This window comes from Mesoplodon mirus (assembly GCF_964341445.2).
Source record: "Mesoplodon mirus genome assembly, chromosome: 5".
Lineage (NCBI taxonomy): Eukaryota > Metazoa > Chordata > Mammalia > Artiodactyla > Ziphiidae > Mesoplodon > Mesoplodon mirus.
The window spans coordinates 58,399,978-58,414,424 of record NC_138980.1 but is presented as its reverse complement, the minus strand read 5'-3'; the positions used below and the strand labels follow the sequence as shown (position 1 = coordinate 58,414,424).

The 14,447-nt window shown below is 40.4% G+C and overlaps 1 protein-coding gene across 1 annotated transcript; it reads left to right on the top strand.

Annotated features, from left to right (window-relative positions):
* Positions 1 to 2,343: 2,343 nt before the first annotated feature.
* Positions 2,344 to 12,897, top strand: GRPEL2 (GrpE like 2, mitochondrial). The gene is made up of 4 exons (XM_082623087.1): positions 2,344 to 2,498; positions 5,097 to 5,250; positions 6,201 to 6,282; positions 9,645 to 12,897. The coding sequence occupies exons 1-4, from the start codon at positions 2,422 to 2,424 to the stop codon at positions 10,007 to 10,009; spliced, it is 678 nt and encodes a 225-aa protein (XP_082479213.1). The 5' UTR covers positions 2,344 to 2,421; the 3' UTR covers positions 10,010 to 12,897.
* The last annotated feature ends 1,550 nt before the right edge of the window (positions 12,898 to 14,447 follow it).

Genomic DNA, 14,447 nt, shown 5'->3' with positions numbered 1-14,447 from the left:
TTTGCCATCAATAGATCTTGGCTCTTTGAGAGGGGGTACCCTAGGAAATTAATAATTAACATTTATTGAGCACTCACCACACATCAGACACTGTTAGCCATGACTGGCTACACAGGCATACAACCTGTGCAGTCAGCCCCACACCTAGCAGGGCCCTGTGCTTGGTTTATTGCTCTGCTGTTACTCTCTCAGTAATTTCGAACAACGGGCTCCACACTTTCCTTTTGCCTTTTATGTAGCCGATCCTGGTGCTAACTAATTACTTTTCTAGGTATTATCCCTTTCATCTTTACTAAAACCCTGTGAGATACGTTCTATTAACCCAGTTTTCATAGTTCAGGAAATGGAAGCCCAGAAAGGTTAGGTAACTTGCTAAAGCCCACAGTTAGGAAGTGGGAGAGCCGGCACCTGAATACATGAAGTCTGACCCTAGAACTCCCCTCCTCTTAGTCCCAAGGCTCTATTTCACTCATGTCTCCCCCTCCTCTTGCACTGCAGTATTCAGAAGCACACAAACACTTAATAGATGAATAAGTGGATGCAGTACATTTGGTGTAACTTAGCTAAGAGAAGTGTTAACAAAATGGCTAAAACATGGATACCAGTTCTGGTTTGGTTGTTTTTTCAAAGTGTAGGGTCATGGTTCTAAAGTGGACCTGAAGTTTCATCCTCCCCAACACTGCAAAGTGTTTGGACTATCAGATTTCTAGTATCCCTGGATCCTCAGTGGGGGTCTTTGAGCAGGTTCACCAACCTCTCTGAGCCTTAGTTTTCTCATTTGTAAAAGAGGATCATAATCCCTCCTTAAACCATGCTGTTCTTTTCCTAAGGCCAAAAGGAAACATAGGGTTGCTGGTTACAACACATTTGAGCTAGGCCCTGGATAGAATATAAGGATGCAGAAAACTCTAGCTTTGTCCTTATGGAACTCACAGACAGGCAGAGAAAAAATATGACCCAAATAGCTATTGAACAAGTAAGCCATCCTGTGGTGAAGATTCAGAATGTTGAAGGCACACTTCCCATCCCTTAAAAAAAATTTTTTTTTGACATTAGGGACTATCCAGTGACTAGTCTGGCAACTCCAAGTGCCCTCAACCCCAATCACCAGTCCGTTCTCACAACCTGTCAGTTTTCCATACTAAATCTCTCTAAAATTCATCCACTTCTTCCTATCTTCACTGGCACCATCCAACTTCATTAATTCATTCAACAAATGCTGGAACATCTACTATGTGCACCTACTGTACTCGATGTTAGAAATCACTGCTGTGAACAACACAGAAACTCTCATGAAGCTCATACCCTAGTTGAGAAAACGAACAAAATCCAGCAAAAGCGCTGGACATAACTAAAACAGTAGCGACCTTAGATAAAGTGGTTACAAAGGTCTCTCCTGTGAGAAGACCCCAGGACAGAATACAACCCTTCTGTGCACGCACCAGTCCAACAGCTTGTCTCCCCACCTCTTAGACCCAATCTCCTCCTCACAGCAGTCAGTGACCCATTAAACACGTAAAGGCATCGTAACATGTTCCCCTTGCAATCAGAGTAAAACTCAAGTTCATTAGACAAAAAAAAAACTTGAACTACATTAGGGCACTGTTCCACTCTGTTCATTAAGCATGAACAGACAAAAAAAAATCTCTGCCCTAATGCAACTGACACGTAAGGGGAAATGAGAAAATACACATTTGAAAACACAGTAAGTCGGGGGGAAAGGAGGAATTGGAGAAAAAAAAGCAGGGAAGAGTGATAGGAGATGAGGGTCAGGCTTCGACTTTTTTAATTCCTCAAGTGCTCTGGCCCTGCCTAACCACCGTCTTGTGTTGCTCCTCCGCTTCCTCAAGTACTTCAGTGCCTTACTCGCAATACGCTCCCTCTTGACTTTGCAGATGCTGTTTCCCTCTACCTGAACCAGCTGCCTCTTCTTTTCATCTACTCATTATTCCGCTTTCAGTTCAAAAGTTATTTCCTTTGGGAAAACGCCCCACACTCGGCCATATCGTACTCTAGGCTTCCGCAGCACCAAGCCCCTCACCTTTAAACACCGGTCATATTTTGACTTTATAGGGCGTTAGCAATTGTTTGTTGTGCATAACTTCATGTAAGCTCCTTGAGGGTACAGCTGTTATTCCCTTTGGTCGCCGCGAAATCCGCGCGTAGCACGGAGCCCACGCCCTTGTGACAGGAAACCAACCTACTCGCCGAATACGCAGGGGGCCGGAAGGGTTGCGTTTCGTCGGAAGACCGGGTAGGAAACGGCGCAGGGCGAACCCGACAAGCAGCGTTCCCATCCGGGTCCCTGAGAGAGAAAGCCTTCCCGCGAAGGCTGCCGGGAAGCGTGGTTTTTGAAGCGAGCGTATCTCGTCACTTGGGGCAAGTGCGCGTGCGCAGCCTCAGTCAGCCGAGGTGGGGAACATGGCCGTCAGGTTCCTGTGGGCGGTCCGGCGGCGGATGCAGCCCCTCCTGGCCTCGAGTGGCGCGTCAGATGGCAGGTAAGCGAGGCAGGCCGGGGAGCCGGGACGTGAGGACGATGCAGGAGAAGCGATCCGGAGGGGCGATTTTAGGCTGGAGGGAGAGAGGACCTACCAACCAAGCCTCTCGGCCGCTACGACTGGGCGCTCACGGCCCCATCTTACAGAGCGGGAAACTGAGGTCTACAGCCTTGCCTCCTTGCCGGGCCGAGGACGGTGGAAAGATCCGAGGTCACGCCCTCGGAGGTGAGAACTGTTCTTCAGCCCGAGCGTCGATTGAATTGGGGATGTACCCTTCCCACCCCCTTCTCGACAGCTTTGGTGTCTGCCGGTAATTTGGGATTCTCTCCCAACACCCTGTGTGATCGTATCTGAGCTTCACTTTACCTATCGGTAAAAGTAGGCCGTTGGACTTGGTCTTTACAAACGGCCCTTCCACCTGCCTTCGGGAGTTTGAAGTTCCGGTTGCTACTTTTATCCATCGGTTGCGACTTTTACTGATCATTTATCATGCCAATTTCAGAACTATGGGTAGTTCTTTTTATTCTCCCGTTTAATTGAGGAAACTGAGGTTTAGAAAAGTTGAGTAACGTCTCCAAACTTAAATACTCGTGAAGTGGTGGAACCCAGACCTGAAACCAGTGAGGGCTGTAGAATCGGCCCTTTAAAATTAGTGACCAGTGTTACTTATTCTTAGGGACTATTCCCCGTTGACAGTTTATTTATCGGAAAGAATAAAAATTGCTGAGTAGGGGGATGGGTCAGGTTGGATCTCTGAAAAGTAAATTAAATTACGGTGAAATCCGGAAATTTTGCATAACTATATGTCACCTTTTTAACACACCTGACCCAGCACTCGGGTGAGAGGTTGAATTCCTGGTTTCAAGCTTTTTTTTTTTCCTAGTCTTTTTGACAGTTTGTGGTGTAGGGAAGTGATCAGAAGGAAAATGTTCTCTTCTAATAAAATTTCCCCGACTCCAGTTCTGAAACAGTAGCAATTGAATGGATGCGCTGCAACTCCCTCTTTCTCACGACTTGGGCCCTGGCCGTGTGCCCTTTCAACTGGCCCTGAGGATATCTTGACCTCCTTTCAATTGGATAAATGTAGTTTGTTAGGAGTTTAGGAGAAAGGATCTATTTCACCCTGTGCGATGTGTCCCAGATCTGTGGTGACCAATTTTCGAAATAAAAATGTGTAATCTTGTGTAATATGACGTCAGATCATAATAACTGAATTCAGGACTGGCCTGGAAGATAAAAGTAATCTTGCCCACACCCTTATACTGATGGTTCCCTCTTCCCTTTCTTTTTTTCTTTTTTTTTTTCACATACATAATTTTTAATATAAGAATTTACCCATGCCAATACAATATACATATTATTTTAAATGTCTCATCATATTCTGTCAAGTTGAATGTATCCTAACTTACTTCCTCTGTTCTATGTTGGACATTTAGGTTATTTCTGGGTTTTACATTACAAATAATCCAGTATATCTCACTTTTGTATTGAGAATTATTTTTGTATTAAAAATATTCCATCGTCTCTTTAGGTATAGGTTTTCAAAAATGAAATTACTGGGTAAAAGGACTTGAACATGCTAATGGCTCTTGACCTCTTCCCTTTCTTGAAGTAAACTCCTTTACCCCCTTTAAGCCTTTTCTTAGATTTCACCTCAGTGGCCACTTTTCAATATATACCAGTTTATATAAATAAACTATTTGTTTTAAAGACCTTTTGCGCTCACAGATTTCTTGATGGTTTTACTTCATATTAAGTTATGATGATCCAGGAGGTGTAATGGAAACTTCCTTGAACAGGGGGGTCAGAACTGCTACAATCCAAGATCTGCAAACTAGCCCCTACTCTAAACTTTTTATGTGAACTGAACTATGTGTCTATATGGTCTGTTTCATTCACCTGTATATAGTTCATAGTCCACAACATATAGTAAATGTTTTATAAGTTTTTGATTGACTTGATTTTACATATAGGTGAGCTCCCAACTCATTTTCTCTTAGTGTAGGTTCTCTTCCATAAAAGCCTTGCTTTTACTTAGAGCTTGTGATCAAGAAGGCTTTAGAATTCCAGGCCTCACTCCAATTCGATAAGGTACCTTTACTGGGCTTAATTTTCCCCACCTATAAAGTGAGGAATTGAACCTGAACTGTACGGCTTTTTGTTTTGAATTCTCGCTTCTGATATTGTCCTGCTGGTTCTAGGTATTATAATTTCGTTTTCTCTTGCTGACTTTTGTGTCCCCACTTCCAGCTATTTCTACTGCCTGATGCTCAGTACCCTGATTCAACAATACTAACTATGTAATCTTGAGCAAGTCATAAGCCTCTCTGAGCTTCGGTTTTCTCATCTATAAAATAGGGATGATGATAGTATTTATCTCACATGTTGTAAGATGAAAAGATGATTTAAGTAAAACCCTGTCAACTGTGTCTGGCATTTAGCAAGCACTTTATAAGTGTTTGTACTGTTAACTGAGACTGAAAGCACTTTGTCTAGAGAGAGTCAATCTGGAAAACACTCCAGCCTCTGAACCTGGTTATAACTTCAGCTGTTTGTGATGGCATGTCTTCATAATGCACCTCCTCCCTCCCACTTTAGGGGATGGCTGCATCCTTTCAGCACTGCCACCCAGAGAACCGCTGGTGAAGACTGCAATTCTGAGGACCCTCCTGATGAACTTGGGCCCTCTCTTGCAGAACGAGCCTTAAAGCTAAAAGCTGTTAAACTGGAGAAGGAAGTCCAGGATTTAACAGTGGGTAGATTTTATATTATCTGTTCATATATTCTGTAACATATATCATATTTTCTATTATCTGTTTATATTATCTATATTCACATCTTTTCCCTGATTTAAATATCCACGTAAAGTTTTTTAAGTCAGTTTTTAAACTGTTTCTTCTAATTAGCTCTTTACCCCTCTTGCTAGATACACTAGGCAAAATAATCTGTACTAGTTCAAAAACATTACTGACTATGGATACTCATCTCTTTTCAGTTCCCTGGTGTGTCACAGTACTTAGATACCTGATATTTTGGTAGCTTCAAAGGAGGTACAGTGCCTGGCATGTAGTACACACTCAATTAATATTTGTTGAATGAGTGAGGTCATTTATCATTGTATTCTGCCAATCAGACTACCTCTGGCTTACTGTGCCAGTACTAGACTGACAGACTTTGAGAAAGAGAAATAATTAGAGTAATTCCAAAGCAGGACCACCCAAAAATGGTAAGGGATTTGGAAAGTGTGTCTTGTGAGAGGAATGAAAGGAACCAGGGATTATAAGAATGAAAGAAGAAAAGACTAAAGAGGCTAAATAATTGCCTTCAAATAGATGACGTATTTTTAAAACTTACTCTTGGCTATCCTAGAGTTCAGTTCAACAAAAGAAAGTTGAAGGGTGGAAGTGTTGCCTGAAGGTGAAAAAGAAAGCGTTTTCTCAAGATAATGAGCTTGAAAACAGTTGTTCTGTGTTCAAACTGGCAGCCTAAATGACAGCCTATCAGGGCTGCTATAAAGAGAGATTCCTGCTATGACTGGGAATTTGGAGTAGCTGATCGAAGATTTCTACACAACTCCTGTCGTTGTTGTTGTTTTAATAAAAATCTATACCAAGGGTGAAATTTGTAAAGTAAGCAAAAAGTTTCTTTTCCACCAATAGGCATTTGTTTTCTTATCATTTTGACTTTGCTTTTGATGCTCAGGTGAGATACCAGAGAGCTATAGCTGATGGTGAAAATATAAGAAGGCGAACCCAGAGATGTGTAGAAGATGCCAAGATATTTGGTGAGAGGTTTATTAATAATAATACCTTTTAGTTTAAGGGCACTTACTAGCAGTTGTACGCACTGAACTTAGCAAAAGACACATCTGGGTTCTTAACCAATCTATACCCTACCCTTCCTCTATCCCCCTAGGCTTTCTGCTCTGCTTATTGGGAATGTTGTCTAGTGAACCATTTGCTAAAGTAATGTTTGCCTTCATTTTCACCTGACCTTTGTTATTTTATTTTTCAAGCATGTACCGTTAACATTCTAGTGCCTATACAGGCAATTCTGTTTAACTCATTAATGAACAAGTGAATCATTAAGATGTTCAGAAGAGAATCCAAAGAGCAGACATATAGGCAATCATAAACGCTGAGATTTGCTTCACATAAGCAAAATTGGTCCATAACCATAGTGCAGTCATCAACTGTATCTCCACCAGACAGTTTTCACAACTATAGACAAAAATCATTTGCATTACTCTCAGTGTTCTACAGCTTGCTGAGTTATAACTCAGAGGTTCAGACCACATGGAATCAGATAACCCTGAAAGCTGTGCTAGATTGAATCTATTTTTTCACTGATGGCATTGAATAATCTTTTTGGTCCATTTCAAAGTCGTTCAGAAATTTTTTCCTAAATGCACCACTTCTTGTTCCAAATTTGTTCACGAAAATGTTAATTGAATAACAGGGATTCAAGAGTAAAGGGCAAATCTGTGATTACTTGCTGTACTCACAATTTAATATGGAGCATTATACTTTGACTACACATAGAATGGAGTGCTTGAGGGGCCCTTGGATTCTATCTAGTCCAGTCTTTTATAGGCAAGCTAGAAAAAGTTATTTGACAACAGGTGTAGATACGAATCCATTGATTCCTGATCCCTAATCTATTATTCTTTCCCTTATATCACACTCCTTCCTGTTCTCTGGATTTTATCCACTATTTGTACAGGGGATTCACTCCATTCCTGTCCTGTCCAACCCTAGTCCTTTGGCTTAGCCTCCTGCTTTTCGTTCAGTGCTGTGGATGTAATGTTTCAAGACTTTGAGTAAATACTAACCCCCAAATTGTATTCTTGAATAGCTAAATACTGACCCCCCCCAATTGTGTTCCTGATATTTCATCCAAGTTTTAGTCTCATATTTCCAGCTATCAGGGCTCAGTGGCCAAGCCTGCCACCCGTTAGTCCATAAATACAGTTCTGAATTTAATCAGAAAAAATTTGTGGAAATTTATTTTCTCTTTTGTTAAATAATCACCTACACAAGATGCTTGATTTTGCCTCTTGTCCCACAAAACGTAAAATATGTACTATATGGCCCTTTAGAGAAGAAGTCTGCTGACCTCTAACCACAGGGAATTTTTGTAGCAAGTAGAACAATTGTGATAAGGGGAAGACTTCCTGCCTGCTTGAGGGGAGCAGGGTGAGTTGGCTTACCAGAAGTCAAGCTTCGATGCTTTAGGAACTGGCTTATGTCATTTTCCTCAAGAATTAATAAGGTTCTCAGGAACAAGTACATATTAAATAAACTCAAAAGAATTTGGTAATCTAATTTGTTAATTTATAGAGAAAAATGTGTCAAGCAAAACATGAAGATTGCTCAGTGAGCATGGAAGTAGAAAAAAAGAAGAAAGCTTTCATTGTCATTTAATTAACATACAGTATAGCATGATGACTATCCTCCTTCCAGGGACAGTCTTGTCTCAGTAACCCATTTTCTCTTAAACAGGTCACAGAGATCCCTTTTCTCCCTCTAAGAAATGTTGCGGACACCAACCATCTATTGAAGTAACACAGTAATAGGAATAGGATCAGAGACTGAACCCCTCACTGTACAGACAAGAGAACCTAGGCTTCTGTTTACCCAGATTCATACAGCTTTACTGACTAGAAGCCAGGACTTTTTGTACCATGGCAGTGTACAAATCAGTCCAGCAACTTATAGCTTTCAAATTCAATTTGAGTATTTGTCTTCCTTTGTATAGCCAGGGAAAGCCTTTGATGTCCCTGATTGATCTTTATCAGACATTCTTTCCTCTTGGATGGAATTCCAAATTTTTTCATTATACTTTTCAAGCCTTTAGCTAATCTCTTTTACCTTTTCAGCTGATGTCATTAACAGCCATTAATATATATGGCTACCATCCCTCATAGTGATGGGAGAGGTATCTTGTGGAACTCACCAAGTCTAGTTCCCTGGAAAGGCCTGCTGCTTTCACTCTTCCCTCTCCATTGCCTCCTCTCCTACTCCAGACCATATTATACCAAGATGACTTCAGTCGGCTCTCTTCCATTTCTTATGATATCTTTTCTCACCCATCTGTGATGCCCCCAGCACCCCACATTCATTGTGTATGTTACTAGACAATTTGACTCCTCTTCCACTTGTTTTGCTCAAGAAGCTATAATGGATTTCTATTACCCAGAAGTTAAAGGTAGAATTTTTGCCTCTCTGTCAGTCATTCCTTCCCATCCAAGCAGTACATACCCGGGAAATCTCTCCTCTGTCATCATCTGTTTTATTGCCTGCCTGCTTTGACACAGGGCCTTAAACCTGTCGCTGGACTAAAGCTAGATCAACAAAGTCCTTCGCCCCTCACCAGCTCCTACCAGGGCCTTTGTGTTACCATAGGTATCTGTGATGCTGATGTTCCTTATCATTTCTGTAAGAAGAATAAAGAATGCAGCATTGAGAGTAATAAGATTTCTCAACAACTGAGTTCACTTTTATAAAGTTTATGTGACTCTAAAAAGATTAGACAAGCTTGGTGGGCTGTCTCCAGCAAGTGTATATAACTTCATAGCAGGCATTAAGAGACTTACCTCATCCATGGAGTATATTTTTTTCCTGTTCCTATTTAGCTAATCCTCAAGAATAAACCACTCTTTGACTCCTCCTTAGCACAGTCTTGTCAACTATTCTTTTATTATTCCCCCATCAATGAAATACTAGTGTCTTATTCCTATTGAGAATGTATGCCTTTCCACAAATGAGACAGGTGGGAATTTTCAAAATATTTATAACTTAGTACTAAAGGTGAATAGCAACAAAGATACAAGAAGCATATAAGTCAAGTTTTTAAAGGACAGGTTTCTGAACCTTTTGTATATAGTCTCACCTAGTTCTTGGGTTCTAACCATCTTCCCCATTTCCCAGAATACTTCCTAGTCATATGCCTTGCAAGAGAAATGCTGGCTCGTCAGTTGGGTTTCAGGGGTAATCATTGGTGATGATCCCTGGATCCTTTGTGGCAATCTTTGCATTTCCTGGCGTACCCAGTATACCAGCCAGCTCTCTGAGCCTTCCCCAAACTGCACCCTCAAGAGCAGAGTGGTTTCCTCACAAACAATAAGAGTATTTGGTTTCTCTGTAGGAATTCAGAGTTTCTGTAAGGATTTGGTGGAGGTGGCAGACATTTTGGAGAAGACTACAGAGTGTATTTCTGAAGAAACAGAGCCTGGGGACCAGAAGCTCACTCTGGAGAAGATCTTCCGAGGCTTGTCACTTTTAGAAACAAAGCTGAAAAGCGTGTTTGCCAAACATGGCCTGGAGAAGATGACACCCATTGGTGACAAATATGACCCTCATGAGCATGAACTCATCTGTCATGTGCCAGCTGGTGTTGGGGTGCAGCCTGGCACTGTGGCATTAGTAAGGCAGGATGGCTACAAGCTTCATGGCCGCACCATTAGACTCGCCCAGGTGGAAGTGGCAGTGGAGTCTCAGAGAAGACTATGAATGGGCCCAGAGGAACTGAATGTGCTCCCGGAGTGCAGTCACCTGTGATTCCTTTATTTATTAAACTAGGTTCGTATTGTACATGAGGTACTTCATGTGATCTGTTTTGGATTTAGTCATATTGGCTTTATTTCTAAGATACTCTTTTGATTTAATGTGACCTGCTTGGTCTCATCAGAAGTCTTGCCATTGGGCATTTGAACAATGTGACAAGTGTTCCTGTGGCCTTATCAAAATATGTTTAAGAAAATTATTTTTAAATTGGTACTCTGATGACTTTCAATCCAAAATTTTTTTTAAAGGTGGAAATGAGTATATGTTTATGTATTTTCAACTAAATGTTCCTTACTAATGGTCCCTATAAAAGGAATTGTATAGAATCTTGTATTTGTGGGAAAAGGAGATGGTAGGGATTGGTGTAACATTTGGGTACTTAAATGATAAAGCTTTATAGTTGTATGAATTTAAATCATTTCGGTTGATTTTTATGCACGTAGATTTTCAGGACTTCCCGTTTTTATTTTACTTTTCTTTTAGCCATCTTTTGTCCTTGTAGTTCCTGCCAGATAGACTTCATATTCACACTCATTGTCCCTTTTCAAATCCCATTTACAAGGCTAATGGCCCAGGCAAGACTTGGAAGGCAGAGACTGGCAAGAAATCAAGATACCAGGTCCCTTTCAAGCTAGTATGGCCAAGAAACCTTATGCTTTCTTTGTTGAGTTATCTTCAGATTATTTTCAGCCTCCTCCCTAGGTATATAATCATTTCAGGGAAACTGAGGCGGCACCTACAGCTGAAGACCTAGCTTGGTCTCTATAGGTAATTTATCCACAACTTCTCTTTCCACCAGCCCTTAAATCCTCTGCCACTCTGTCAGATTTACCTTATGATCCTTTATTAGATGACGTGGGGAGGTGGTCAGGACAAAAAAATGTTAGGTTCCCATGATTCCTCATTAGTTATGCTAGGTTTGGGGTGTTTTTTTTGCGGGGGGTGGGGTACTCACAATTCACTACCTCTCTTACATTGACAAGCTTTATTTCCTAGTTTTTGCGTCTGTCTTATGTCACGTGTAAACATCTAGCTCCCCTTTTATGTATTGACCTCCTAGAGTTAATGAGCCTATGTGTATATTTTTTATTTCAGTCTTGCTTATAGATAGTGTTCTGTAAAAAATTTATTCAATAAATGAGTTAGTGAAAGAATGAGATATATATATATATAGATATCTATCTATATATATATATCAATTGGACATTAGAAAGGAGGTCATATGGTTATTTTAATGTTAGAAGCAGCCTTCATGGTGACCTAATCTCACCCCTTCAGCTTCTTCTGAAATATGAAAACATAGTCCTTTTAGGACTAGACTCAAAGAAAAAAAAAATCTCTAAAACTAGTAAACTAAATTTTAGTGAGAACTTAAGAACTAGATATTAACTTCAGTCATTTAAGATTCAACAGTTCTAAAACAAACATGCAAATATGTCCCCAGCAGAGAATTAAATGTTGTTAGGTGTCCAGATTGTCCAGGTTTAGGTTTAAGTTACTTACCCATAAAATAAATCCATTCCTACTAGAACTCTATGACCCCATTCTGTGGGGTGGTGAAAGTTATCCTCTTAGACATCATAGATAGTTCTAGCATACTACACAAGCACGTATCAACAAAGCATCCCCCAGTGGGTCCTACCACCTCCACCAGATTTAGACACTTAAGAAAAACAAATACATGCTTCTAAGATGCAAGCAAAAGACTTTTGGTGAGATTTTAAAACCAGAACCTCTTTTGGCATTCCACTAAGTACATACTGTAAATATAATGAGCAGTCAGATTTCACAATAGGAATTTGTCTTTTTTTTGCCTTCATTCCTTTGAGATTAACAAATAGTGACGACAAGAAAATGAGCCAATTATGATTTCCTTTGTGTTCTTGGATCACTAGCTATCATTACCAGTGAATTAGAATAACCATAATTTTAGGTGTGGAATGTTCTGATTACTTGAAGAGTTTTTAAATATTCCTTGCAACCTCCTGTTTTAGCAAGTAGACTGAGAATAATTTTAGATTCTTCTATTATTCAGTAGTTTTGCAGACGTAAAAGTATAAATTTAGAAGATGGAGCCATAACAGTGAGAATCTCAAAATGCTGAAGGGCTTTCACGAGCCAGTGCAGCATAATAGAGCATAGTAGGCTTAGGAGGCATCAACTTGAACATAATTCCCAGCCTAGTCACTTCACTCTTCTGAGCCTACTTCCACGTTTGTAAAATGGTTATAATTCTCAAAATATTGCGAGGATTAAGCGAAATGTGCAAATTGCCTATTACAGTAGGCCCTCAAATATTTATTTTTATTGCCTTTTATTATACACATTGTTTTTCGTATGTTTTAATAGTTGCCTAAGTCTAGGAGAAGGGAAAGACTGGTTAAGTGGTGCTTGACTATAAAAAAAATGGTAAGCTAATCAATCACAGTGAACTTATTTTCCTTTTAGCTTCTGTTTTTTGTGTTTGTCTGTTTTAACCATAACAAGGAAATCTACATTTTTAGACTGGAGAAATAAGAAAATTGTTTCAGTGCCCTTAATTATTTTCATCTTTATGGTAAAGTAAAAAGACATCATTGGCTTGCAGATGATATGTGTAAGGAAGCTTTGACTCATTTGAAGAGGGATCTTGGTGCTTCAGTACTTGGATTTTACGAATCTTTTGTGGATTTTCCTCACTGCCATAAAGGAATTATTCAGTTTGTTACTGATATAAGCTTGTGGTGCTCTTTCATGGCAAAGGATTTAATAAGTGAAGAAAGGTTCTTAAACACTAAAGCAAAATCAAATAAGGAAGACTAAGGATGAAATATAATCTTCAGAAACAACTTTAATAAAACCTTAATTGAAATAACTGTGTTTCACGTGTTTCGTGTCTTTGTCTGCCGTGGTCACTTCACTGATTGCTGACCCACCTTGTTGACACTCAGTGGAGGTACCAGCAGCCCAGCCAAGTGGATGCAGTGTAGGCATTCCACACCTTGCCTTGGTGTTGAAGTCTTGTCTGTTCTTCTACCTCCTTGACTTGCTTCCTTCTGATTTCTATGTATTTCTTAGATCTGGACTCCTGTTTCTGCCTTCCTCTCTGGCACTGCCTTTTCTTGTACTCGCTTCTTGGTTCTAATTGTCTTACCTGCTTTAATCATTTCACTTGAACTGCAGGACTTCTGACCATCCTCTCAACCAGATTACTGGCATGTGGCCTACTGCTTCCATAAGCCCTTCCCAACCTTTGCCTGGCCTTTCCTTTACCTCTGCTTCTCCACTGGCTTCCACATACCCAGCCTCCTGGCTAAGTGCCCCTCTTTGGAACCAGCCTTTCCTGTAGTTTTGGCCTTGCATTTTCATCATTCTTCCAGTCTTGTCTGCATACCCTGGCTCATACTCCCAGTGCTAGGTTGTAAGTATATTCTTATTCCTGTCCACTCAGACTTTGTCCACATTCTCAAATTCACTGGAGGTTTTAAAACACGACTCCAAAATCTTGAATCTGGACCAACAGAATATAGGGAAGTGACACTGCTGGTTTCTGACCCAAACCTTCTTGTCTCTGGATGCTCACTCTTGGTACCCAGCCATCAGACCAAAGAGTGAGCTCAAGTAGCCTGTGGAGTGGAACTGAGGGCCATGGCTGAGCTTTCAGCTGACAGCCAGTAGCATCCTGCCAGCCATCTCAGTGAGCCACTTTCAAAGTGGACTCTCCAGTCCCCAGTGGAGCAGCCCCACCTGACATAACATGGAACACAGATGAGCTGATCTCATTGATCCCTGCCCAAAGTGCAGATTCATGGGCAAAATAAATGACTGTTACTTTTAACCACTAAGTTTTGGGGTGGTTTGTTATGCAGCAATAAATGATTGAGTCACCCAACCTCACTTCCAGTCAAACTACTAGTTTTGCACCTCGGCCACCAGAATTATGCCTCCTTGCTTTTCCTCTTAAACAGCCTTTTTGAACTTGTCCTACAACTTTGATACACATCATCGATGCGTTGTAGGATTGGAAGAACTTTCTAACAGAAGAAAATACAACTCTAGAATCTAGAGTTACCGAGGACCCTAAAATTAAAAGCAAAGTAGAGTCAAGTTGAGTTTTAAAGTTAATATGATTTTACCCTATTAAAATACTGCAAGAATTATATTGTTAGCACATAAGAGAACATGGCACAAAGTGATGGTGAATGCTTGTTTTAAAAGATAATTTAAGGGAATATCTTGAGTCTGGAAATGAACTTAAAAGGTTTTCCATTCTAACACAAATATTGCCAAAAAGTTTTTCTTTTTAATATGAGAAATGCATGTTTATTCATCTACTACTTTACTAGTAATCTAGATTGGCCCTGTTAAGACTCACAGAGCTGGTTGGAAACTCAGATCTATGCCC